The 27,167-nt window shown below is 42.0% G+C and overlaps 1 protein-coding gene across 1 annotated transcript; it reads right to left on the bottom strand.

Annotated features, from left to right (window-relative positions):
• Positions 1 to 1,473: 1,473 nt before the first annotated feature.
• On the bottom strand, positions 1,474 to 23,932 carry LOC120542626 (retinal cone rhodopsin-sensitive cGMP 3',5'-cyclic phosphodiesterase subunit gamma). The gene is made up of 4 exons (XM_039775213.1): positions 23,852 to 23,932; positions 22,057 to 22,208; positions 12,822 to 12,862; positions 1,474 to 1,615 (listed from the first exon to the last, which is right to left on the bottom strand). Exons 2-4 carry the CDS (start codon positions 22,194 to 22,196, stop codon positions 1,539 to 1,541), a joined length of 258 nt encoding a protein of 85 aa, XP_039631147.1. The 5' UTR covers positions 22,197 to 22,208; positions 23,852 to 23,932; the 3' UTR covers positions 1,474 to 1,538.
• Between the last annotated feature and the right edge of the window lie 3,235 nt (positions 23,933 to 27,167).

Below are 27,167 nucleotides of genomic sequence, written 5' to 3'. Positions count from 1 at the left end.
ATAATTGGCTAATGAAGGTCTGCATACTAAAAGACACTACACCAGGGGTCCTTAATCACGGTGGTCCTGGAGAGCCGCAGTGGCTGCAGGTTTTTGCTCCAACCCAGTTGCTTAATAAAAAGCACTTATTGCTAAACTAACACTTCTGCTTCACTTTAGTGATTTTGAGCCATTATTGCTTAATTTTGTCTTAAACAGCTATTTTAATTGCTCCTTATTATCAATAAAATGCAAATGACAAGAGAGAGCAGCATTTCTCCATTTAGCTTATTTACATTTACACCTGTGTGTATTTATCTGCACTATTGGGTTTAATTAAATACTTGGAAGAAAAATGAAGAGAAAGAAGTGAAAGACTGAGAATTACTCGTCCATTTTAGCCTTCAAATCATTTGCATGATAGAAAGGGAATGAAAATCTAGGATATGAGAATGACCTGACATAGCAGAGTTAATTTAATTTCATAGCTTGTTAGTGCTTTATTGGCAAGAATTGCTTTCTAATTAAGCAACCAGGTCAGAACAAAAACCTGCAGCCACTGCGGCTCTCCAGGACTGGGATTGAGGACCCCTGGTCTACACAGATTGTTGATTAATTCTTCACCTACTGTCTTGAGGATAGATCTAAATAATCTCCTCTTAATTGGAACTATTTTTTTTTTTTTTAATTTTTTAACAGGGCCGCTATAGTCTTTTCAAGACCGGAGTTTGTCACTCCTACTTTGGTTCCTGATCATAGTAGTACAGTATATCAATAGAGATGCAGCACTCATTGACAGCCACAGGGTGGTGGTGCTGAGCAGATTCTCAGCTCAGGAGTTTGGCTCCTTTTCAATGCAGCATGTCCACTGCACTATCTTCAATGACTGTTCAACAATGTTTTTTTTCTAACTTATTGTCACAGATTCAATGTGTTTTAGCTGTAATTGTACAGTGTGCTTTGGGAGTTGGCTCCTCATACTGCCTGCAATGAGAAGCACAGCATTTGGGGGCTAAAACACAAAAAAAGCTTTCACGCCAGTTTTTAATTTAAGATACAGCCACAAACAGAAAGAATCTTTTAATAAAATGAGTGCATAAATTACAGAAAGAAATTAAGATTTTCACTACACCAGGAAGGACAGCAGCAGCAGCATTTGAACAGGCACATTCTGTGATTGTGTGGTGACAGTACAGTGAGCTACTAGTAACTTACTGTGTTTGCAATAGACAAACATTCAGCAGATAAAACATTACAACTTCAAGAAATGAGGAAATCACTACAAGACCATCAAAGTCATAAGGAGCTAATGGGGGGCCAAATCTGCACTAGTAACTGCAGAAATGGACGCAGATTGAAAAGTGTATTGGTATGATGCTATAATTGCACTCTACTGTATCCTCCTTGGCTTGATGCCATCATTTTCTTTGCTTCAGTCAAATGCTTGGCATTCAGAGCTGAAGTGTCAGCCAACGTGTCTGTGTGTGTGTGATGAAACCTAAAAGGAGTGTGGGCTGGTAACGAAATTTACAGACAGAGAGACAGCTGCAATTTCCAGGTCAGATAATACCAAACTGGGCCAGTTCATGGAGTTCCAAATGACTAAATGCCTCCCATGGACAAATCACAGTGATATCTGCAAAAGAAAATAGAGGCCAGAGGTCACTCAGAAGAAAACATAAGAACATTTCCTTTAAATGTTAGTTTAAATCCTGTAAACGTAATAGCATTAATGAAGGAAAATGGTTAAAAAAAATCACAGATATGAAAAAGGCATCTGAGATGATAATACATGTTATTAATTCTTTAAAGAGATGAAGTCTATCGCAATGATCTTCACTTGGTTACTTGCTACCATAACACGTTTAGAACTGAATGAAGTGTGCACCCTCATTTTGTATAGTTGTATAATGCCATTCTGGCAAAGTTTCCACATTTATTTGGTTTCCAAATTCCGGTAGCTCGCCGAGTCTGGGTAACATCCTAACTCAGTTTGGTGTCCTGCAAGTTTCAGCTGAATTGTGAACATAAGTGTCCTATCGATCAGTTTGCACCAAAGAAGAACAATGAAGCGTTGGCAGATATTGGTAGATAGGAAGAGTTAAAGAATCTGAAATGTTCACTTGTTTATGGCCTCAGTATAAGAATAATGTTTTTACCACGTCAGAGTGTAACCAATAAGAAGAGGCTGGACAAGTGGGACAGACGTAGAGCGCTGCTTAGGGCCATCGGGATGGAGGTGGCAAGCTGGGCCCATCATAGTCACCAAGGGTAAAGGAAAAGTAGGAGATGTCTGCTTGCATATGATGAGGAGGTGAAAGAGAAGTGGATAACTGGCATTGCACTCAACCAGATACCTCTTTTTCCCATAGTCATTCTGATTGCTGTAGACATGTGGTCTACAAGGGGAAAGCAGGAAAACAAGCATTACCAAGTTAAATGACTGGGTGAAGCCCTGCAACCCACACAGAGATGATGGAAGAATGGAAGTGAGGACCCCAAAATAGGTATATTGCTTAGAGGCTAAAAAAAGCCAAAAAGGGAGGCTACGTTGAGAAGTGAAGCAGTCTGAAAAAATATGTGTGTATATATATATACACACACACACACACACTAGGGGGCTTCGCTCGCTAACCCCCGACCCGGCCTGCGCTAAAGCGCCATCCACTTCGCATCTTTGTCGCCTGTGTATGTGGATTTCACTTTCACCAAACAACAAATCTACAAGTCTCTGACTTAAAGTTTAAATTCAAACGATGTATTCGATCTCTTCTCGCTGTTCTGTTATTTCATCGAGTAATAATTTCCGTATGTTTGCGCTAATGCGATCTTTACTATCATTTTTTTTAGACTTTTGAATTTCTGTACTTCCATTATCTCTAACCTGCTCTGCATGTGTATCGCGCCAACGTTTTTGAATTCTTTACAACGTTCTACTTTGTCATCTACTCTTTGTCTTTTATTTCCGGCTCGCGGGATGTGAAAGTATCTCTGAAAAAGTCACGTCTCGTCCCAGGATTTTTTTTTATTATAATAGAGAGATATACTGTATATGTATATGTATATGTACATGTAGTATATTTACATGCAGTACACTTCGATACTGGTTCTTTAGTGGCACTTCACTGGGTTCTGTGGTTTCTCGTAAAACCATTGCTTGACAAAGAACCATTTCCTTATGTGAAGGCTCCCTGGCATATGAAACTGGTTCTTTGGACTTTGAAAAGGTTCCTACGATGTGGACAAAACAGACATCTTTAATGTATAATAGGTACCCAACAGCATACAAAAGATCAAGAAAACCCAAACTTCTGCTGCGTTATTGTATGCAGCAAGAGTTCTTTAAAAATTAGGAACCCTTTGGAACTTCACAAATCTGTTCTCATCTATTCAAGGCTACTTCTTGGACCTGTTAATGACCTAAATAAATGAGGTTTATTGCTATAACATTCATGTGGATGGTTCTTTTGGGAACCAAAAATAGTTCCTCTATGGCATCGCTCTGAAAACCCACTTGGGCACCTTTATTTTTAAGGGTGTGGAGATATGGAGATTCCTTGGTTCCTCTATGCAGGAACACTTCTGGCAAAAATAAATATGCAAATAAAGAACAACACAATGATATTTGAGCATAAATAATTAGATATCTTATGAAATATATATTTTTGCTGCTTACTATTGTTGCCTTGTTGCCAGCAGCCATACCACCTGCACTTCAGAACAGGTAACCGACCTGAAGCTCAGCATGTTAGGATCCTGCCAGTGCTTGGATTTAAGACCATCTAGGACACGGGTGTCGAACTCCAGTCCTGGAGGGCCACAGTGGCTACAGGTTTTCATTCTAACCATCTTTCATTAGTGACCAGTTTTTGCTGCTAATTACCTTCTTTTGCCTTAATTGTAATTACCTTGACTCAGGCCCCTTAGTTGTTTCCTTTTTTTAATTAGCAGCCAAACAATAACGAGACACAAAACAAGAATCCATATGACCAGCTCACCTGTGCCCATCACAAAATATGTGGAAATAAAGAAAGGTGGAAGTCTCAGTAAGGCTGATCTCACCAAAACATTGTGACGGTGGCCATAGAAAAAACAGAAAAATCAACAGTTCTGGAAATGTCTGCTGTGGCAGAATGAGAACACCAACAAGCCATGGAATTAAATAACGAGTTTAATTAACAGCAAGAATGTGCTCTGGTTGGAGTGTGAAGCCCCGATTTAGCTGGTCATCTGTTGGCTCGTTTCATGCCTCATTTCTGTTTGGCTGCCATTTAATGAAGAAAGGAATCAATTCAGAGGAAAGAATCCTTAAGGACAGGGCTATTAAAATGAAGGGAAAGGGAATTAATTAGCAGTGAAAACTGGTCACTGATTAGGAAAAGGGTTAGAATGAAAACCTGCAGCCACTGTGGCCCTCCAGGCCTGGAGTTCAACACCCCTGATCTAGGAACAGGCTTGGGCCAACATGGAGTGCTTACCCTGTGGTCTTAATGCAGTGATAGGGACACTGTGCTATGGTTGTGAAGTAAAAACGAGGTGCTGATTCTCTGTGGTCATAAAAAGATCCCGTGGCATCTTTAGTAACCTGCGGTGGGCTGTCGCCCTACCCGGGGTTTGTTTCCTGCCTTGTGCTCTGTGTTGGCTGGGATTGACTCCAGCAGACCCCCGTGACCCTGTAGATAGGATATAGCGGGTTGGATAATGGATGGATGGATGGATGGGTAGGTGCGTGCCGATGTCCTGGATAAATTACTTATCATGGAAATTCTGCCCACCTATTAGTTGCCTGTCTCTAATGGGCTAACTCTCTCTCTCACCCCTTCACCACCTAATAAGTAATGTGTAGTGAGAGTACGATGTGCATAGCAGGTCTGTGGCTTAACAATCAGGGGCTATTTTAATAAATAAATAATTAATTGGCCGGCTCAATCTCCGTGGGTGTGCTGCCGTATCATCCAGGTGGATGCTGCACTTTAGTGGTGGTTGAAGTGGTTCTCCCCTCTCTATGTAAAGTGATTTGAGTATCTCCATAAATGCTGTGTCTTGTTTTACTACTTGTATGCTTTTTTTTCCCTTCATTTACTGTAGTTGTTCCAGTGACACTGTGCACAAAATGAAATGCAACTTGAAATTAAAAAAATGGTCATTTTCACCCATCAAATTTGAGAAGATGGGCCTCTAGCAAGTACCACTCTATAACTGGTATAGCGTCAGTAGAGTGCCCATAAATCTTTGGCGATCAAGTCCTCCATTTATAGGCACACACCTACACGTCGGATTCAGACTCCCAAGAGGATGATGTATTCGGAGTTTCTTGAATTAAACTGGCATGGCTGCTTTGTGCAGTAATTTCTGGCCAACGTTTTCTTGCCCTTCTATCTGTCATCAAAGTGCACAGTCACAGCTTTTGAACTCCTGTGGTTCATAGAAGTCTGCAAAGTTGTGACTGTGAGCATTCCCTCGACCACAATATTCACCAGAGCCCACCTGCTTAACTTCAACGGGTCAGTAGGACAGCTTCCATTTAAAGTCGTATATACATGTCAGATTTTTCAGCTCATTTAGAGTATGAATGGCAGAGAGGTAAACATTGAGTGTCATTGTCATTAGTGATGGGTACAGATCGGCAGATGCCTGCTTCAGTGCTCTTCATTATTGGCTTAATTGCCCTGTGTGTAAGATGCTTAGACCTTCAGGCCTAATTAGGGCCATGCAGAGCTGAGAAAAGAAAAAGAATCTCAAGAAGGAGGCAGTGGCCATAAGCGGTCTGCCAAGTGTTCAAGAGAGCTGTGGGACAAATAACATTTACCTGCTCGCTAAACTGAAGATGGGACATTCACTTTCACATTGTTTCTCTCAATATTTTATAGAGCAGTACAGTAATACGTTTTTCGCATGATCTCAAAAAACATGAGTGTTAGGTTTACATTTTCCAAAGTGGATGTTTTTACCACAGCTCTTATTATTTTTAGATATCAGCCTTTCTGTCCGCTTCAAAGCACAATTTATTACAAGCCAACTACCTCACACAGTTAACCTTCTCTATAGCTTAATTCATCCCTGGTAAATTAAAAACTCTCCACCTCTTTAACAGTTCTTTAGATTCCGCTGCCTCTGCAGTGACGAGGGTTGACTTCCATAATGAAACACCCCTCAAAGATGACCCAAAGTCCGGCTGACTTGTTGACCTCCACCACAGAACAAGACAAGGCTACTGTGGAGAAAATCATAATGGAGAGTCGAAGAATGATAGCACCTAACACAGCATACACTACGTAGATTAGTTATGGTCATGGGAATCCATTTCTTACATACATTTAAACATGAACAAGGTGTGCGCAAACTGATGGCCAACATATTGACTCAGTCACTTCTGATGTTCCAAGTGTACAGATTCTTAAAAGTGAGACAGATGAAGGAATGAGACGTAGCCAAACTATACGCAAAATTCATAAGCCAAAAATGAAACCAATCTTTTGTCAAACCCCAAAAACAAAGCCAAGAAATAATAGTCAAGAGAGTTGCCTAATTCCATAATGCCTGAGAGGAACCATAACTATAGGGTGGTCCAAATCTAATTATGCAATTTTCATTACACTATAACTTAATAAGTTTATTACATAGAAAATCACCCAAAACATCCCGGACCATCGAGAAGTGTGTGAACTGACTATATAAAGAATCATCTTTGGGCCGAACTGGAATCGTCCCCGCATACATCAAAGTCATCCAGACGATCTGGATCTGCATAATTAGATCTGGACCACCCTGTAGAACTGCATGCAAAGTCTCTGGAGTATTATCCTCAAATTCGGATGATTACAGAAGTAAGAGAGCTCAGCTTTATACAGTCACGTCAATAATGTCATGTGTGGCATGTCTTGATCGACCATACTTGGTAACTATACCACCAATATGTCATTGCTCATGAAAAAAAAAATATACTGTCATGGAACAACACCAAAATATTTAATTAATTAAAGTTTTTACATTGAAATGTATCACATATTTGAAATATCCATGAGGCATGTACTGAAACAACAAACATAAATCCTGAGAAAATCTGAAAACAAAATTGAAATCATAACACTAAGGAGATTCTCAAACTAATGAATTCAGACTGGAAGAAACTGAAAAAGTGTTTCTTAATATATGGAGACAATTGTGAGGTCCTTTGCTCCTTCTCAGTCATTCAGGTGTGCTGAATAACAGCATCTGGTGATGCCACCTCTGCGTGGCATCAAATCTCAGTGCGGATTTTGTTCCTGTGACTCTTCTAGCTGGTGGAACAAACTGCCCACCTCCATTCGGAGTGCTGACCCCCTCAATGCGTTTGAAGACTCTCTTGTTTGATGAACGTCTGCCTAACTGCTGTTAGCTGTTAGGTTTTTGTAGCTGTGGAACTGGAAATTGCTTGTATTTTTCTTCTTTTTTTTTTTTTTTGGAGCTTTTTACTTGTGATTATCAATTTTGTAATCTTGTCCTGTCCCCCAGACTGATGTTTACTCAAATATGTTCACCTCTTTTGTAAGTTACTTCGGATAAAAGCATCTGCTAAGCAAAAAAATGTATAACTAGGAAACGTGTAAAAATCCCAAACACTAAGAGTCCAAAGAACATTTGAAATAACTAAGGGGGCTCCACGCCTTGCTCGCTTCGCTTCGTTTGTCCACCCCCGGGTTTGGTTTACCGGATATACAATTAAAAAAAATTGTTATTTTCATGGGAATTGTTACGTATGCATTATTTTCACTTTTACTTTAAAACTTTTGTAAAAACAATATTTCGAATGAACTTTTCTTCAAGATCGCATTGAATTTTGATTCGCATTGATTTTTGACTTACATCGTGACAACGCACCGTCTATCTGCCTGTGAGTGAATATCGTTTCTCTCTCTCTAATAAATAAAAAGACTTTCTCAAATATTTGTCCATGCTCTTTCTTCTTCGCTTTGTCGTTGACGTGTCATCTAGGACATATAAAATTATTTTCCTGTTAAAATTTATAAGAGCTGAGAGTGCAGGAAGTGTGTCTGACAAAAACATTCACACGACTGAGAGGTTAGATGACTGTGATCTTGTTTGAAAATAGTTGTAAGTAGGGCGTGATTTAAAAGAATCTCGTTTTAAGAGTCCCCGTCTCACAGGACTTTATACCACAACAACGTTTTTGGGATCTTTTAATTGTTGCTGGCAAAGCGAATTAGACGATCTACAAGTCTCTGACTTAAAATTTAAATCCGAACAATATATTCGATCTCTTTTCGTTGTTCCATTATTTCACCAAGTAATAATTTCCATTTGTTTGTGCTAATGCAGTCTTTCCTATCCTTTTTTCATACTTTCATTATCTCTAACCTGCTGTGCATGTGTACTGTGCCAACATTTATGAATTCTTTACGACATTCTACTTTTTCATCTACTGTTTGTCCTTTATTTCTGGCCCTGGACGTGGTTAAATCTCTTTCTTACGGGACGTATAACACTGCTCGTGTTGTGAATGGGGGGTGCTGAACGCACGCTAAGGAGATGCGGTTAGATCAGCTGCTGTCTTGCTGATGCTGCTGGCGAGCTGGGTGTTCTGCTTGTCGCACTGCGCGTAGATCATTTAAAAACCTGTACAGCAGCTGTCCTTTTGTCTTGCTGCCTTGTCTCGTGTGACGTCAAAGTGTCTTCCGAGAAAGATTACGTCTCGTCTCCCTCATCTCCCTCCCAAGATTTTTTTTTATGATAGAGAGATGGATTGTTGTTTCTCAAACACCAAGACATTCAAGATCAGGAAGCATGTGTACTGTGCCAACATTTATGAATTCTTTACAACGTTCTACTTTGTCATCTACTCTTTGTCCTTTATTTCTGGCCCTAAGCGTGGTTAAATCTCTTTCTTGCAGGATGTATAACACTGCTCGCGTTGTGAATGGGGGAGCTAAATGCACGCTAAGGAGATGCGGTCGGATCAGCTGCTGTCCTGCTGGCAAGCTGCATGTTCTGCTTGTCGCACTGCGCGTCAATCATTTAAAAGCCTGTACAGGAGCTGTCCTTTTGCCACTTTGCGTCTCTGCCGCTTGTGTTGTGAATTGGGGGGCTGAACGCACAATAAGGAGATGCGGTCAGATCAGCTGCTGTCTTGCTGATGCTGCTGGCGAGCTGGGTGTTCTTCTTGTCGCACTGCGCGTTGATCATTTAAAAGCCTGTACAGCAGCTGTCCTTTTGTCTCACTGCCTAGTCTCGTGTGATGTCAAAGTGTCTTCTGAGAAGATCATGTCTGGTCTCCCTCCCAAGATTTTTTTTTATAATAGAGAGATGGATTGTTGTTTCTCAAACACCAAGACATTCAAGGTCAGGAAGATCAAGGATTCCATTTTTTATGATGTCGAGGATGTAGCCCTACATAACCATTCAATATTATGCTGTGTGGAAGGCTGCCGGCTTCCCAGGCCGGTCCGCACCCCCAGGCCGACAGGAGGAGCTCTCCCGACACCAGGATCGTGCCCCGAGGTCCAGCAGGGCCTTATGGACTTTGTAGTGTTTATACACAGCCCTGCTGGATACCTTGGGGACCACCAGGAGTCGCTGTGGGAGGACTTGTGGGATCTGTTGTGCCCTATGACCCGGGAGTACGTCACAGTCACGTGACGGGAAGGAATGGCGTGCTCCCGGGGTGAAGTAAAAGACTGATTGCCCTGACCCGGAAGGAATAGGGAACTGTGGACTGCTGGGACAGGAACACCTCCGGGTCAGGGGCTATAAAAGGACGCTGCCTCAGTCCAGACACTGAGCTGTGCTGGGTGGGAGAGGAGCAAAGTGTCTGGGCGAGGAGGAGAGGTTATTGTGTTTATTATTAGAGGATAGTGATTTGTTGTGAGATTTATGAGTAGTGTGGGAGGTGCTTGGTGCACTGTGAAAAATAATAAAAAGGTCGTGGACTATTACCTGGTGTCAGGAGTCGTACCTGAGGGTTCAAGGTGCACTACTGCCCCCTACTGCCACACTGGCGTAGTCGGCAGGATTCTCTGGCCGTCTGTTGGCAGGGGACCTGCGCTAAAAATAAATTTTGTGTGGGCAGACAACCCTCGGTGGGTTCCACATCTTTTTACGGAGGTGCAAACACCACCCGCTACAGAAGAAGCTACAACTGTGAGCGTTGGTCCGATCCGGAGTAATGGGGAAAAAGACCGGGAAAAGAAGGTCAGTCCCAGCTGGCTGCAGGGCCTGACGGGCAACGAGGAGTCCTGGACCTACCTGACCGGGAGCGAGGAAGACAGAGCGCTGTTACGGGCCAAACAAGCCCGGGCCGCGAAAGACCCGGGACACGGACAACTGCCGAGCGCATCATACTCCCTAGACGGTCCGGGGTGCCGATTCCATTGCGGAGGCGGCTGCAGGTAAACCGCCCGACGTCCCGTCTTTGTTTTTATCATGTTTTGCAGACGCCCGCCGAGAAACTTGCAGCGGTGCCGCAACTGACTACCTCGTGCTTCGGCAAAATGGCCGCGGCTCCCAGAAGACAAGCCGTGACGCAAGACGGCTAGAGACAGCCGCAGTCGGCGACAACAGACTGGTCACCCGCGGTGGATGTCGGGACGGTGGAGGAAACCCGGAGTCCGCCGACGAGGCCGGTCGTCCCCTAACGGGCCCGAGCCTCCTGGAAGGGGAGGGGAAGACGGGCGAAGCGCCGCCGAAACAAAAAGCCTCCGACAAAGAGGGACGGCTTGTGGCTGACGGGTCTGCCGCAGAAAAGAAAAGGCAGATCTCAGCCGGCTTGGGGTAGCCAGCCGTCCCTCTGAGGACTCCAACTCCCAGGAGCCTTTGCGCGACCCAGCGGAACACGTGCCTGGAGGCGACGGGCTCATTGGCTCCCGGCCGGACGGTAAGCAAAACGCGGAAGCGAAAATGCAGCCGGCCGTAATAACTAACTGTTTGGACTTACAGGGTCTCGAGAAATACCTCGAGCCCCTAAACAGTTTCTTACAGGAATATGCTGTACTAAAGGAACGTGTACTGGAATTGGGAGCGATGGCGGCAGCTCCGTTGAAAGCACTGAGGGAGTTCGGCAGCGGCTGCGCTGGGAAGCTCCGGAGAGGATCGATGCGGGAGTACAGGTGAGTCCCTCCCGTGTCGTAGAGAGTAAGGGGACACAGTGCGATCGGGCACCGCTGAGATTGAGTAGCGCGTGTCAAAGCACTGTGTGCCCGACAAGAGACTGGGGCATGATGACCGAATGGTCGGGGACTGGAGCAAACAGCCCGGGGCATGCGCGTGGCGTGGCTTTCGAGCAGTACGGCTCGGAGACCCGACCGGTCTTAAGTGCGGGGTAACGCCGGTGATGGGAGTGCCGGGGGAAGCGCCGCTCGTACCGGTGCAGCTGACTGGTGCTGTTCATCGGAGCGAGACGGTGCTAATGACGCCGGCTCCTAGTAAGCGGAAGGAAACGGGTGTGCAGACCGTAAAGAGGCTCTCCTCTTTCCTCGGGCTGAGCGCAAGCCCCAGATCAAGCGGGAGATCCCCAAAAGGAAAGGTGGGTCCCCCGACATAATGGAGAATAGGCTTAAGGGCCGCCAGGCGGCCGTGATGACTTCCCTGGCAGGTGAAGGGGCGGAGACGGCGCTGACGGAGTTCCCGAGATGTTTTTGGTCCCGCAGAGGGAAGCAACCAGGAGGGCTTCGTAGGTGCTATAATTGCCGCAACCGGGCCACGTGAGGCGCCATTGTCCCCGGGGAGACAGGAGGTACACCGTCCCCCCAAGGTTCGCTCGAGGACAGGGGCAACGCTTCAAGGCCGGATGACGCGGCCTCCTGGAGGAGGACGTCCCTGGGGCCGGACGCTCCGCCCCAGAAGTCGTCGCTAAGGGGGGGGAACTGTGGAAGGCTGCCGGCTTCCCAGGCCGGTCCGCACCCCCAGGCCGACAGGAGGAGCTCTCCCGACACCAGGATCGTGCCCCGAGGTCCAGCAGGGCCTTATGGACTTTGTAGTGTTTATACACAGCCCTGCTGGATACCTTGGGGACCACCAGGAGTCGCTGTGGGAGGACTTGTGGGATCTGTTGTGCCCTATGACCCGGGAGTACGTCACAGTCACGTGACGGGAAGGAATGGCGTGCTCCCGGGGTGAAGTAAAAGACTGATTGCCCTGACCCGGAAGGAATAGGGAACTGTGGACTGCTGGGACAGGAACACCTCCGGTCAGGGGCTATAAAGGACGCTGCCTCAGTCCAGACACTGAGCTGTGCTGGGTGGGAGAGGAGCAAAGTGTCTGGGCGAGGAGGAGAGGTTATTGTGTTTATTATTAGAGGATAGTGATTTGTTGTGAGATTTATGAGTAGTGTGGGAGGTGCTTGGTGCACTGTGAAAAATAATAAAAAGGTCGTGGACTATTACCTGGTGTCGGGAGTCGTACCTGAGGGTTCAAGGGTGCACTACTGCCCCCTACTGCCACAGCTGATTTGCTGTGGTGGAGTCAGTCAGAGAAAATTGGCAAGGAAACCTATCAGCTCCTCCCATCTGCTTCTTGACGATCCCTGCTCACACTATATGGGTTGCAAAGGCTACTCTGCAAAAGACCCTGGTCTCCTCATCTGCAATTTTTAACACTACCACCTGTCCTCCAATTTGTAGGGCTACCTTTGTGGGATGCGTTATGCCAGTGAAAGTACAGATGGGAGACACACAAGCAAGTCAAAATGTTTTATCTGTGTGTCATAGAAAAACATCACGAACATGCAGAAATATAAAACAACTTGTCGAGTTTTACTAGCATTTCTCAAAACAGGCCAGACTTAAAACATTGTGACTTACATGAATTATTATACAGATGCTTTAATGTATTTTTATTAAACACATTACCTGTGCCCAGGCCTTCCATTCCAGGAATGTCATCCCCAAATCTGTAAAAGTAAGAATCATGTCAGATGTATTCTAATATTTTACGCAGTATACAATAAGCATGCTTTATCTTTAGGAAGTTACAGCTCCAATGCAACACTGTGTGTATAAATGCAAAGAATTAGTATTATTACTAGGGGGCTCTGCCCCCTGCTCGCTTTGCTCGCCCACCCCCATGTTTGGTTTACTGGATATAGAATTTAAAGAGATTGTTATTTTCATGGGAATTGTTACATATGCATTATTTTCACTTTTACTTTAAAAACTTTTGTAAAAACCATAGTTGTCCTTTATTTCCGGCCCTGTGCGTGGTTACATCTCTTTCTCGCCAGACGTATAACGCTGCTCACGTTGGGAGAGGGTTGGCTGTACGTACACTAAGGAGATGCCGTTGGATCATCTGGTGTCTTTCTGCTGCTGGTGAGCTGCCTGTTCTGCTTATCGCATGTCATTGTTTTGAGAGCTGGGAGCACATGATGCGTGTCTGCCAAAAGCAATCCAACAACTGCTAGGTTAGATGTCTGTGGACTTGTTTTAAATGATGGCTCACTGCCTGGTCTCACGTGACATTGTAAAAACAGTAATTGTCCTTTATTTCCGGCCCCAGGCGTGGTTAAATCTTTTTTTTTGCAGGATGTTTAACGCTGCTCGCATTGTGAAGGGGGGCAGCTGCCCTTCGATCATTTTAAAGCCTGTACAGCCACTGTCCTTGTTGCCACTTCATGTCTCTGCTGCTCGTGTTGTAATCTCTTCTCCGTGATCATAAATATACACTTGACCGAATTGTGTTTTCTTTGAAATTAAACTTGTCGTTGCTTTAACTGTTACGGGACCACAGCTTCTCATAGTGTATGGTCCATTATTGTGTAAATCTACCTTTTGTGCATTGAATGATGCAAATGCGAAAAAACTTTGTTTTCTGCTCTTTGCCTTTTATTTCTGACCTCGCTTTGTCCTGCTATTTTTTCAATGACACCTGATCCTGATGATTAATTTCCTTTCGTTTGTGCTAATGCGATCTTTTAGTCGTCAACGTTTCATTCATAATGTATTGTCCTTTATATGCACTGAGACCCCTGTATCTGTGTGTGCTGCGTGCCTTTACATTACTGATTTTTTTTTTTTGCTGGCCGTGCTCTAATATTGCTTATAAGTAGGGCATGTCTTGCAAGAATCTCATGTTCTATATCCCCGCGAGATGTTCCGTGGCCATTCTCTTTCATCTTGCAGGTCTTTTATTTGTCTTCCGTGATCTTAACGTGAAGATCATGTATCGTCTCCTAGTCATTCCCTCCCACAGGAATTTTTTTTTATAATAGAGAGATTTGTGTGGGATAGCGTAGCTGTTAGCTTAGCAAACAAGCCTGATGGACTGGATGGCCTCCTCTCGTTTGTCACATTTCTTATGTCTGTCTCCATTACCACCTAAATTATAAGCTCTACCAATACTATTATATATGCCGTATATACTGGCGTTTAAGTTCTCCCACGGATAAGTCGGGGTCTTATTTTTACTGTATAATTTCTGGTATTTTATAATGTGGGTTGTGTAAGTTGAATGCAGAAAACTCTCACTATTGGTTTCAGAGATTACGATATGCTAACACCCACCCGAGAGAGTAACCACCAAGCCCTCAGCCTTTTTTTCTATGTATTGTGCCTACGTGACCACCCGGTAATATCCGAACTATTCTGAAGCGTTGTTTGCACTGTTTTGTGTTTTTTGTATATCACGCCCCCATACACCTTTATTTTAAGAGCATCCATTACCTGCGATGGAGCATTTGATCAGAAGAAAATATGAAACTGGTTTTAAATTAAAAGTCGTTGAAGTGGCAAAAGAAATTGGTAACTGCGCTGCTGCAACAAAATTTGATGTACCTGAGAAACTGATGTGAGATTGGAGGAGGCAAGAAGATGTAAAAAAAAAATTAATTGTATTTTTGAACGGGTGTATAAGTCGGGGTCTGATTTTATGATCGATTTTTTGGGTTTCAAGACAGGACTCATACGTGAATATATACGGTAATATTTTCTTCTTCTGGTCATTCCAGTTTGCTTCTCATTTGTGCTTATTATAACACTGCCGGCTGCACGTTGGATGTACAAAGCTTACCCAACCCAGGCACTTTGTTAATTACTGTTTACCAAGGAAGAAGCTGGAACTACAATGGTGCGATTAACCATCACAGGCAAATCAGTCATGCCATTCATGAGACAGAAAAGTCTTGAATTAGCATTAGGTGCCTCCAGACAGGTAGTGTGGCGGTCCAATGACTCACTTCATATTAACATACTCCGTAACCTTGAGCAGGTCGTCCAGTTCACCAGTGCCCTTGTTGTACTGGGGGGTGCACTCTCTATTGTAAACTTTATCCGCGGCGATGAGGTGAAAGTAGCAGGAAGACCCTATACAGGATTTTCATTCATTTCGTTAGTTCTGTTATAGTGCCATCTTTGTGGTTATAAAGATTAACCAAAATTTTTAAACTAAATATATTTATAATATATAAAAAAATCTTTATTTTTCCAACTTAATTAGACCCAACACAAAACAGTCAGTCAGTCATTACCCAACTAGCTATATCCTAACACAGGGTCACAGGGGTCTGCTGGAGGTAAGCCCAGCCAGCACAGGGCGCAAGGCAGGAACAAATCCTGGGCAGGGCGCCAACCCACCGCAGCGACACAAAACAGCTGAATCTAAAATGTACGTGAAGCAGGGGTAAGCAACGTCAGTCCTGGAGGGCCTCGACGGCTGCAGATTTTGTTCCACACCAGTTTCTTAAATGAGAGACCAATTATTGCTGATGAAGCATATTGCTTAAGTGCCATTTTAATGCTTAATTTTAGTGCTCTTGCTTGTTAAGATTCACCACCCTTAATTGCTTATTTCTCTTTTTTAATGGCTCCTTATTAGCAGTAAGATACAAATGACAAAGGAGCCAGCAGTACTTTCACCTGACTTGTTTCCATTTACACCTGTGTGGATACGTCATGCACTATTTGGTTTAATACTTAATTAATACACTTAATAGAAAAATGTGACAGACTGAAAATGATCTGTTTTAGGATTCAGATCATTTAGATGATATCCTTGGAAAGGAAACTAAAACTATGATATAAGAACTTAACTTTGCATACTAACAAGTCATAAAACTCAATAAGGTCCGAGACTTACAAGGATTGGCTTCTAATTAAGCAATTGGGTTGGAAAGAAAACCTGCAGCCCTCTAGAACTGATGTTGCCTGCTTCTGATGTAAAGGATTTGCATAAAATCAATTAGTTTCAACAGGCAAGGAAAAGTAAAAACGCTACCCCACCTGCTTTTACCAGCAAAAAATAAGAAAAACCTGAAACTAAATACTTTTTAACAAATTAATACATTTTGTTTGCTTTAAATAATATTTGATGATGTGTTTGTCACACATTCTGTTAGACCTGTTCTGCTTCCCCTGCTGTAAATGTTTTATTGTGTAAGCCTATCGGAAATTTGACATGGCCTATATTTTATGCTGGGTCCTTCTCATAAAGGCACCAAGACGCTAAATGCTTTCCTCTGGAACATTTGGTGACCTCAAAAGATCTATAAAATCATCTACCTCCATCGTTAATGTAGTAGGAATCTGCATCATGACTCCTGGCTTCTGGGGCTGACAGAATGTGGCCCTGAATCAAATAGGCCTACATTTCTGCTCTTATTTAACCGTGCGCGCGCATTCAACGCACGCGATACTCAGATCTTCTCGTGCGCATGAGAAATAAGATTTTTTTTTCGCCCCTGACCTGACCGAAACCTGATGTCCCTTTAGGGCTCCGTACATTGCTGATGCATGCTGTACTTCGTTATTTGTCAGTACTGTTGGTTTCTCTGCTAACGGCACCCTGTGCTAAATGTGTTCTTGTGATTTGACATAATGCACATTTTTAATTAGCCCAGGGGTCTTTACTCATCTTTTTGGATGGCTAGCAGTGACTTCAGGTTTTCATTGCAACGAGTTTCCTAATTAAAAGACAGTCCATACTGGTAGTGAGACTTGGTATTTAACTTTTTGGGAAAGATTAATAGAGCTAAGCATTTTTAATTTAAGCAAAAGAAGATTAAGATTAAAAGGTAAAAGGTTAACATTTAAAGAAATGGCAAAAAAACCCCACACATTTCTGAATTTTATTTACATGTAGATATACTAGCACATATTTCTGAATGAAAAATGAGGTAGGATGAGGACTAATTAAACAATTAGATCATTTACACGTAAGACGGAAGCATTAATGTGTGAAGCTGATTGGAACTAAAACCCGCAGCTACAGTGGTACTCCAGCACTGAACCTAGGAACGCCTGGCTTATGGCGATAAAGAAGACGCTCCTGTCCAAATCAGGTACGTATTCAAAACTGACAAGTGAAATAAAATCTCTACATCAATTTGAGAACAGAATGCTTACTGCAAATTTAAACGTTAAGCAATTGGGACTAGCTGAACCAGATGATCTTATAAAACCCAAATCGAGTGACTGCGGCAAAGCATTAAACTTTATTTAAGGACATTCTATCAATATGAGGAAATCTTTGTGAAATGACTGCGGCGGATGTACCGAAAGAACTTCAATTCCCAGCAGCAAGTAAGAGTGCGCAAGGGTCGATGGGAGGACGCGCGCGGTTTAAAGGGAGTTAATGCTCAGCACAGTGGAGACGGCGACTACAAGATGGGCTTTGTGATGTTTGTTTACATGTACAGTAATACTTAAGTGTGTATGCGTGTGCGGATGAATTCAGTGCTTGATACTTATACGATACAAGGTGGCGTGGCTTTCGCGCAGAGTGCGTGTTGCTGTGTGATGCGATTCGTTTACTTAAGACGCGTCTTGCCATTTTCTAATATGTTTGATCCAGACCATGGTCGAGGGAGGTTGGCTGGAGACTATCCAAGCTCACATAGGGCGACAATTTCACATATGTAAATCCTAAATAATATCATTCCCCAATGCTGATTCAATAACATACCAGTATCAAGCAGATACTGCTTGAAATACCCCAATTTTTTGTTATAATAAGAAAAATATTCAGCCACATATTGTTTTATTATAATGACTGACTACTATGCCCTCCACTTATTAACTGGAAAAGCGTATTTCGAATGTGACGCTGTATTTTCATACAGGCGCCTTCAAGTAGATAAATAAAGGATTTATTGCACAATACTGTACAACGTTTTGTACTTTTAAAACGCCCAGTTCTGCAAATTGAAAGAAAAATCGGCGTACAGTATTACTAATTCTGTGATCAATGCAAATCCTTCCATCCGTACCTCACAGGTTGTTGCCTGCATTGTGTATTGTATGGAATGAAGTTCTCATTAGTCGATGTGGCGATTATCACAACAGACAAAGGTCATCAGCACTAACGGATCAGTTATGTTCTTGTATTATCAAATAATGTTATTAACTAACAAAATAACTTAAAGCTTAATACTTACGATTATTTTATCACTTTGTGATATTAATCACATTCACACTAAGACTGGGCTGTTTTTTTCGTGCGTTTAGCTCTATAATTAATTCATAGTGCGTGTATTATGCATGAATGACCAGCACTGCACAAAAAAAAAAAAAAAAGAAACAAAATATTCCTGCATATAAATTAAACAAGTCACGTTTTTATTTTTATATTTTTAGTTCAGGAAAACAATGAGATATATTAGACAGTTCACTTTCATTTAGGTGTATGGTACTTGACATGATCTCCTTGATTTACCCTTTTCTGTGACAGCCCCCTCTCGGACCTCTTAAGACTGCTTTTATGCTCTCTGGACCTTTGCAAATGATCTGCAAGGCTCGGTGAGGACATTGTTAACACCTTTTATGTATCCGACTAGGCTGACCCGCCTTTTAAGGCGACCGACTTTTAAGTTGACCACTTCTTAAGGCAATTCAATATGTAGATCAATGTGATATTTTATACAAACTCATTAATTTGGTTATATTGCATTTGAGCGGTATTACTTTAATACTCGTAGTTTCTGTTATTTTTGTGATGAAATGTAAACTTTTTTTCTATATTGAGATCGCCCTTTTGAACCCCCCTGATATTTACAAAGTGGTGAGGCATTTGTACTCCATCAACATTAATTATTTCCAGAGACATCATTTTGTCTATTTTTCCAGCGCATCGTGCACAAAAGCAAAGGAATGATGGGAGCACCAGAACTCTGCTCACATCATGTCGCTTCGTACCGCAAGCTGCAAGTAGTAAGTCTGTGATAAGCGGAATACCGCTACGCTTTCCACTCACGGGTCGGAAGGACAATCCCGACCGCTTTTATATGGAAATTGTAGAGGGAGAAGTGCTGCTCAGATTAAATAAGATAAAATCAAACAAATCACCAGGCCCAGATAATATTTATCCTCGTGTTCTTAAGGAGGCTAGTGAGTACATATATAAACCCTTGACACACATTTTTAGGAAGTCACTGTGCACTGGAGAGATTCCAAAGGACTGGAAAATGGCAAATATCATCCCATTATATAAAAAGGGTGACAGGGCAGATCCAAGCAACTATAGGCCAGTAAGCTTAACAAGCATCACAGGAAAATTAATGGAAGGAATTATTAAGGATAAGATTGAGCAACACATGACAAGGACAGGAGTTATTCTGAACAGTCAGCATGGGTTCAGAAGGGGGAGGTCGTGTTTTACTAACATGTTGGAATTCTATGAGGAGGCAACAAAAGGATACGATCAAAGTGGAGCTTATGATATTATTTATCTGGACTTTCAGAAAGCATTTGATAAGGTGCCACATGAGAGGTTGGGCATCAAGTTAAAAGAAGTGGGAATTCAGGGTGATGTTTTTAGATGGGTGCAGAATTGGCTCAGACACAGGAAGCAGAGGGTGATGGTGCGAGGAACCTCATCAGAACTGGCCGATGTTATGAGTGGTGTTCCACAGGGGTCAGTGCTAGGGCCGCTGCTATTTTTAATATATATAAATGATTTAGATAGGAATATAAGTAACAAGCTGGTTAAGTTTGCAGATGATACCAAGATAGGTGGATTAGCAGATAATTTGGAATCCGTTATATCATTACAGAAGGACTTGGATAGCATACAGGCTTGGGCAGATTTGTGGCAGATGAAATTTAATGTCAGTAAATGTAAAGTATTACACATAGGAAGTAAAAATATTAGGTTTGAATACACAATGGGCGGTCGAAAAATCGAGAGTACACTTTATGAGAAGGATTTAGGAGTCATAGTGGACTCCAAGCTATGAACTTCCAGACAGTGTTCAGAAGCCATTAAGAAGGCTAACAGAATGTTAGGTTATATAGCGCCTTGACGTGTGGAGTACAAGTCACAGGAGGTTCTGCTCAAGCTTTATAACACACTGGTGAGGCCTCATCTTGAGTACTGTGTGCAGTTTTGGTCTCCAGGCTACAAAAAGGACATAGCAGCACTAGAAAAGGTCCAGAGAAGAGCGACTAGGCTGATTCCAGGTCTACAGGGGTTGAATTATGAGGAAAGATTAAAAGAGCTGGGCCTTTACAGTTTAAGCAAAAGAAGATTAAGAGGTGACATGATTGAAGTGTTTAAAATTATGAAGGGAATTAGTACAGTGGATCGAGACTTGTATTTTAAAATGAGCTCATCAAGAACACGGGGACACAGTTGGAAACTTGTTAAGGGTAAATTTCGCACAAACATTAGGAAGTTTTTCTTTACACAAAGAACGATAGACACTTGGAATAAGTTACCAAGTAGTGTGGTAGACAGTAAGACGTTAGGGACTTTCAAAACTCGACTTGATGTTTTCTTGGAGGAAGCAAGTGGATAGGACTGGCGAGCTTTGTTGGGCTGAATGGCCTGTTCTCGTCTAGATTGTTCTAATTCTAATTCTAATTCTAATTCTATATAGTAAGAAAGAAGAAGAAGATATCGCACAGTCTGGAGTAGAAAATCATCTTTTACCTGGAAAAACGAAACTACAAATCCCATCGTGTATTGCAAAATGGACGGGGCGTGTGTGAAACACTCACGGCACGGAAGGACAATCCCGACCGCTTTTATATAGAAGGATACTAAGGTGATTTCTCCCCACTGCTCCGTTGGGGTTCACAGAACGTCAAAGCTGACCTTACACACTAAACTCAATTTGCTTTTGTGTTTTTTTGACCAAAGAGACTTTGTCCTTGAGTGCTGTGCGATTTAGAGCTGCAGTGTCTCAGAAAGGAGAGCACATCAAGATGAGTAATGCAGGATACTTGGGGGGTGGGGGGTATGCAAAAAAAAGTACCTTTTTCTGATTTAAAAAATAAAAGTTTCAATTTCTGGTTCCACTATCAAAGAGTATGTACTATGACTTAAACACTAACTGCATGTCTACTTTTATGAGCACCTCTAGCTGTAAAAGTATTGTAATGACCCGGCAGTCAGCGCTGGCGGCATGGTGCATTGTGGGTATTTCTGTAACGTTACTGTTTGTACTGGGCAAGCAAGGCAAGTGATTTCCTGTTGTATTATAAATGTTATATGTGTTTGTGTTGCAGTTGCTAGGGTGGGCTTGGGTCATTTGCAGCCCAGGAGTGGTAAGTGTAACAGTTACCATCATGGAGAAGGATGTCTATCTGAATGACCTTGGCAATGGCCTTGCAATATGTTGAGCTTTGTTTCTGACTATCTGCTCCAATAAAGAGAATCAAAAGGACAGAGCTGTGTGTTGCTAGATTTCATCTATGCAATTATGTACGGAGACACTCGGGGTCGTGCGGTGTATGGGACACGAGTGTTCGCTTGCTTAATAAGGTAGGTACAGCTGCGTGCATGGCACTGGCATTCCGCTGGCCGACCAGCTTGGGGGAAGTGCGCAGTAGAGTTCGGCTCCGAGAACTTCAATACTCACCCACCGGTTGTTACAGTATGTACGTACATAATTATATTCTGATTTGAATTCTCTTTGCATAGAGACATCATTTAAATAAATTAGCATAATTGTGTCCTCTCCTAACCCAACCCCTGAATCCTGTCTGCAGAATCTTTAAATAACCCTATTTTAGTCTTGTTTCTACTTGTGTTAGACACATTTATTTGGTTTTACTCTGTTAGGATACATTCTCATTCTGCATTGTGAAGCATTTTTAATGATCTGAATAACATCCACAACATCCACAAAACACTAAAGAAACCGTCCGTTCTTACCCTTTGACTCCTTTCTTTGGGGGTTTGCTTTTGAACTGCCTCGTCTGCCTCTGCTTAAATTTAGGTGGTCCTTTCCTTGGAGTTGCAGGGCCGCCAGTCACGTTAGTTGGGGCATTTACAGCTCCTACAGAAATGTTCATTTCTCAGATAGACTTGGACAAGAAAGGGAGAAAATTACTTTCTTTAAGAAACTGATTATTAAGAGAGGCTTTATTTTCAATTGTGTCTTACATTGTACAATCATTTAGGAAGATAATTTTCATTTCACGTGGGGGTCTTTTATTGTGAGCTCTTTACCTGAAATAAGGTATAAGCCAATTAACAGCAATAATGAAGCCAAAGAAAAAAATATTTACACACATATGGGCTGCGTGGAGTGAAGACAGAACAATAAAATTAAATTTTTTCTGTGTTAACAAAATTTACTCTAAAAACCAAGGCAATCAAAAAGCAAAAAATCTATTACTCTATTATATATCTAAAGAATTATTTACATGAAGCTGTATACCATATAAATAAATATTAATAAATCTACAGAATTTGAGGAAATACCAAAACTCAAATGGGGAAAAAAAGATTGTTTATAGATTTTAAAAAGTACTCCTGATCTGTTTGCATGGGTGCGTTACTCAGGTCCAGATTTCCTCTGCAGTTCTGAGATGTGCTGTTATGTTAATTGGCATTTCTAAAATGGCCACATTTAGTGAGTTGCTGAGCCCTACGATGGTCTAGTGTCTGTCCGAAGATTGGGCTTCATTCCTGCACCAGCTACTGCTCAGATACCTGCAACTCAGTTGGAATAATGGGATTTAGAAAAAGTGTGAATAGAGGCAGAGATTTATTTTGAAGGTAATTTATTGCCTTGCTGAACCACTGCTGTATCACAGCCGAGCATTCTAAAAGGACAATTCCAACTCTTACTGCAAGGATGCATGAAATATCACTTTGTAAAAAATTATTGCTTGTTTCATCCTTTTTATTAAAAATTAACTTGTTCTGATATATTTAGGAGTGAATGACCATTACAGTAAAATGATCTTGTTTAATGTACTAATGTAAACTTAAATATGGGACAGTTGATCTTTTCTGTCTCTCTAAAGCTTGTTAGAGACAGTCATACAGATGTCTGTCTTATAAAAAACTTCACGCAGACCTGCCTCTTTAAATATATTCTAAACGGTAAAATGATCACCTTGCTAGAGATAAAAATATGAGCCTGTGTTGTTGATGGCTTCTTGAACTGTGACTGGTAAAGGCTTTTTGGAGTTCTATCTATCAGCCAGCCAGCCAGCCAGCCAGCCAGCCAGCCATAATAAGCAACCTTCACACCTGCCAGTCTATTGATATTTCCAATACATCGCCTTTTACTTTTGTACCCAGGGCACCACTCAGAGTCTGTAAGTTCACACTGTTTCTCAAAGTCAGATAAAAGTTGGACTCTTCCTACTGCAGAGCTGCTCACTTCCAGTCTACTTGAACTGGGGTGATCATTCTAGTTTTTCCAACTAATTTCAAAATTTATTGTCAATCTTGCCATTAATTGACTCTTCTTTCAATCAGGCATCTTACTCTAAATCTCCTACCCATAATTAATTGAAAATTTACTTCTACCATTACTTTTATACTGCACAGGTGTTTCTTAATTTTCTGCTTTTGTTTAAGTCACATGCTTGCCAACAATTTTAAGATCTATCTATATATCTATCTATCTATCTATCTATCTATCTATTACAAGTTGCCATTCCTATCACACAGTCACATTTAAAGTGATTTGTACAAGTGGTTCAGTACTTACCAGCCTTGTGAATCCACTCAGCGAGAATTGTGCCTTATGTGGAAGGCTCTCTGATTGTGAATCCCTTTCAGTTCCTTAAAGCTGTGAAATCCCTTGTTGCATCCCTGAAGTGGCAGAGCTTCATATATAGTCTTGTAGTGTAGCAGCTGACGTCACCATTGCGCAGTTATTCTATGAGATTGACCCTGACGTAGGCAGCTTAACGTCTTTTAAGTTGTGTTCTGGCTGTGACCTGACCCTTTTCTGTTGCAGCTGCTCTCTGAACCTTAGTGTCTCATTTATATGTTTTTCCCCCTCATCTCATGCAAAGCTTAACTTCAAGGCTTAGTGGGACTTGGTCATGGGAGCACCTAATTTTTCTAATATCGACTGGTAGCAATGCTGGTTGAAATGCCTGTAATGCAACACACAATTGTGCTACTACTGCAGTGAGCTCATTTCTCATTCATAATCCTTTAAAATGTATCAATAGCCACTTTTAAATTGTTCCTTGTGTGATCTAGCAGGACCTCAGATTGAATAATTGGTATCGAATTTGTTTAATTTGTTATACTCGGCTGGATGAGAAGATCCTTTCATGTTTACTGTCATCACATCACTTTTTATTATAAATTACACTAGTGGAGTTTTCCAGCATTTTTGCTCTAGATAATATTGGTTATCTAGTTCATAAATCAGTAGTTTGTTGTGATGCGCAGCAAACAGATGGCATAATTCCCTTTTGTCCTCTTACTTAATGTTATCGGCAGTGAAACATATAAAACTGAGGTGAAGATTTTGTACAAATAGTTTAATGCACTTTTTAGAAGATTGCACCGGTTTATGAAAGCTGAACGTCTGCTGTCTGTGGTATTTTCTGGCACCCCTTTTAATCTTCAGCAAAATTTGGTCCCAGAAGGGCACTTTAAGTAAACATTTACATTTTACTTGTTTGGCGGATGCCTTTATCCAAGGCGACTTAACAACATTTGAGATACATCGGGTTACGTTTCTTTTTGTTTTTTTCTAAATGGAGTACAAGCAGGTGAAGTGACTTGCTCACGGTCACACAGGGTCACACATCAGTAGTGGCATCTGAATCCATAGTGTCAGGGTCTGAAGTCTAAAGCCTTAACCATTACACCATAAGGACCAAAGGTCTATTGTGGACGTCTTCACCAGGAATCGTGTGCTTCCTAGTCGAAAGTAGGGTTGGTAATGATGATGGACCTGCAGTGACTTCTTCTCTTATATACAGTAGGCCCCATGACTGAAGGGCCAGAAGAAGTGTTATTGTTTGTCCTGAAAATCGTTATCCGATTTGAGAGGAAAAAATGGGGGTTTAGTTAAGGATGGTGTAACAGTCTTATGCTTCCTTGTACAGTGGAACCGCGGTTCACGAACGTCTCGGAACACATACAAATCGGTTTACGACCAAAAAGTTCACCAAACATTTGCATCTGTTCACGACCACACACTTGGTATACGAACAAGCCAGTTTCCTTTTTGGTTTGTGCGCCGATGATTTCCGCACGTGGTTAGTCTCTCCCTGTGCATTCCCTGTGCAGCAAGCTAGAGAGAGAGAGAGAGAGACACACACACACACACACACACACACACACGTGCACGAGAGACACACACAGACAGACACAGACACACACACACACACACACACACAGACACACGAGAGACACACACACATGTGAGAGAGAGAGAGACACACAGACACACGCGCGCGCAAGAGAGAGAGAGAGAGAGAGAGAGAGAGACACACACACACACACACACACACACACACGTGAGAGAGAGAGAGAGACACACACACACACAGACACACACACAGACACACACACAGACACACACACACGTGAGAGAGAGAGAGACACACACACAGACACACACACCGACACACGTGCACGAGAGAGACACACACACACACAGACACACACCCCAACCTCGAGACAGACACACACACACACACACACACACAGAGAGAGAGAGAGAGAGAGAGAGAGAGAGAGAGAGAGAGAGAGAGAGAGAGAGAGAGAGACACACACAGCACACACAGACACACACACAGACATGTGAGAGAGAGAGAGAGAGAGAGACACACACACACATGTGAGAGAGAGAGAGAGACACACACAGACATGCACGCACGCACACACACACACGTGTGCGAGAGAGAGGGCTGGCCGTATAAGGTCGAGAAGGCAGTTAAAGATGCACCAGGCTTGTTTTTAAAGAGACAGATTCGAGCATTGTTTTAACCTCGTTGTATTTAATGAAGACTTTTTTCTATTGGATTTTAACCTCCACTTCACTTCTGTTTACAGCGATCGGTTTGTAGCGTGCATTGTTGCAATGTTACTTTTCTTGGTGGTTTATTAAATTACGGATTTTTCAAATGTTAATTTTTTCCCTGTGCTTAAAACTCATTAAAAAAAGTGTTTTTAGCGAGCGGTTCGTAGCGCTATAGCGTGAAGTCTTGCAGTGTTAGTTTTCTCTGTTATTCAATGTTTTTACATTTAGTTTACTACTACGCTGTGCATTCTATGGTATAATTAACTACATGTGTGCTTAAAAATCTTTAAAAAAATTTCTCGATTAGAAACAGGACCTTATTGGTGACCTTTAACCTTATGATAAAAGTGACATCACATGCTGCCAATATCTGGCTTGTTTTCCAAGACAGTGGCTCAACAAAACCTCACAAAATGGCGGCACCTGTAAGAACACAAAATGATCTGAGAAATTAACAGAATAATTTTAATAACTTTTAAAGAAAACGGTAAATAGAAACTAAATCAGATTCTCCATTATTGAAAACCCATAAAACATAACAGAAAAAATTAAATCACAAAGTGTCATAGAATAGCTGGTTCATAACATTAAAATCTGATTGATTTTTTTAAAGTATACAGTACACTGATGCCCTGCAAGAAGTTATGTTGAGTCTCCCGTCTTATTATTACAAATATTACCTAAACTAAAGTCTCTTATTACACTTTCTGCCAGTACTAGTAAAGTAATAGGCCTAAGGCTGTTTCTAGGCACTACTAAAATGCAAATATGGGGGGAAAACATTTCCACCATTTCTCATCCCCTGTGTCAGTGATCAGTAAACGTGCACACATTTTCTTTATATTTTATTTAAGACTTTATAGCCTCGTAAACTGGCTGTCTGGCAGTCACTGAGTGAGTAGTGATTTAGTGATTTCCAGAAAATTCTACTGGAGAATGTCACCTCATCAGTTTGTGAGCTGTAGCTTAGCAGAAAGTGGGTCATGCAGACTGACACCAGACCTAAATACTCACATAAATCTACCAAAGCGTG

The sequence above is a fragment of the Polypterus senegalus genome, chromosome 13 (assembly GCF_016835505.1).
Source record: "Polypterus senegalus isolate Bchr_013 chromosome 13, ASM1683550v1, whole genome shotgun sequence".
Lineage (NCBI taxonomy): Eukaryota > Metazoa > Chordata > Cladistia > Polypteriformes > Polypteridae > Polypterus > Polypterus senegalus.
The sequence above is the reverse complement of the archived record's forward strand: the minus strand, read 5'-3'. Positions and strand labels throughout refer to the sequence as shown.

Coding starts and splice junctions, on each gene's coding strand:
- LOC120542626 (XM_039775213.1), bottom strand. CDS start 22,196: ATGAACATTTCTGTAGGAGCTGTAAATGCCCCAACTAACGTGACTGGC. Junction 12,863..22,056: donor CCAAAGAAAGGAGTCAAAGG/GTAAGAACGGAC, acceptor TTACTTTTACAG/ATTTGGGGATGACATTCCTG. Junction 1,616..12,821: donor AATGGAAGGCCTGGGCACAG/GTAATGTGTTTA, acceptor TTTCTTTTGCAG/ATATCACTGTGATTTGTCCA.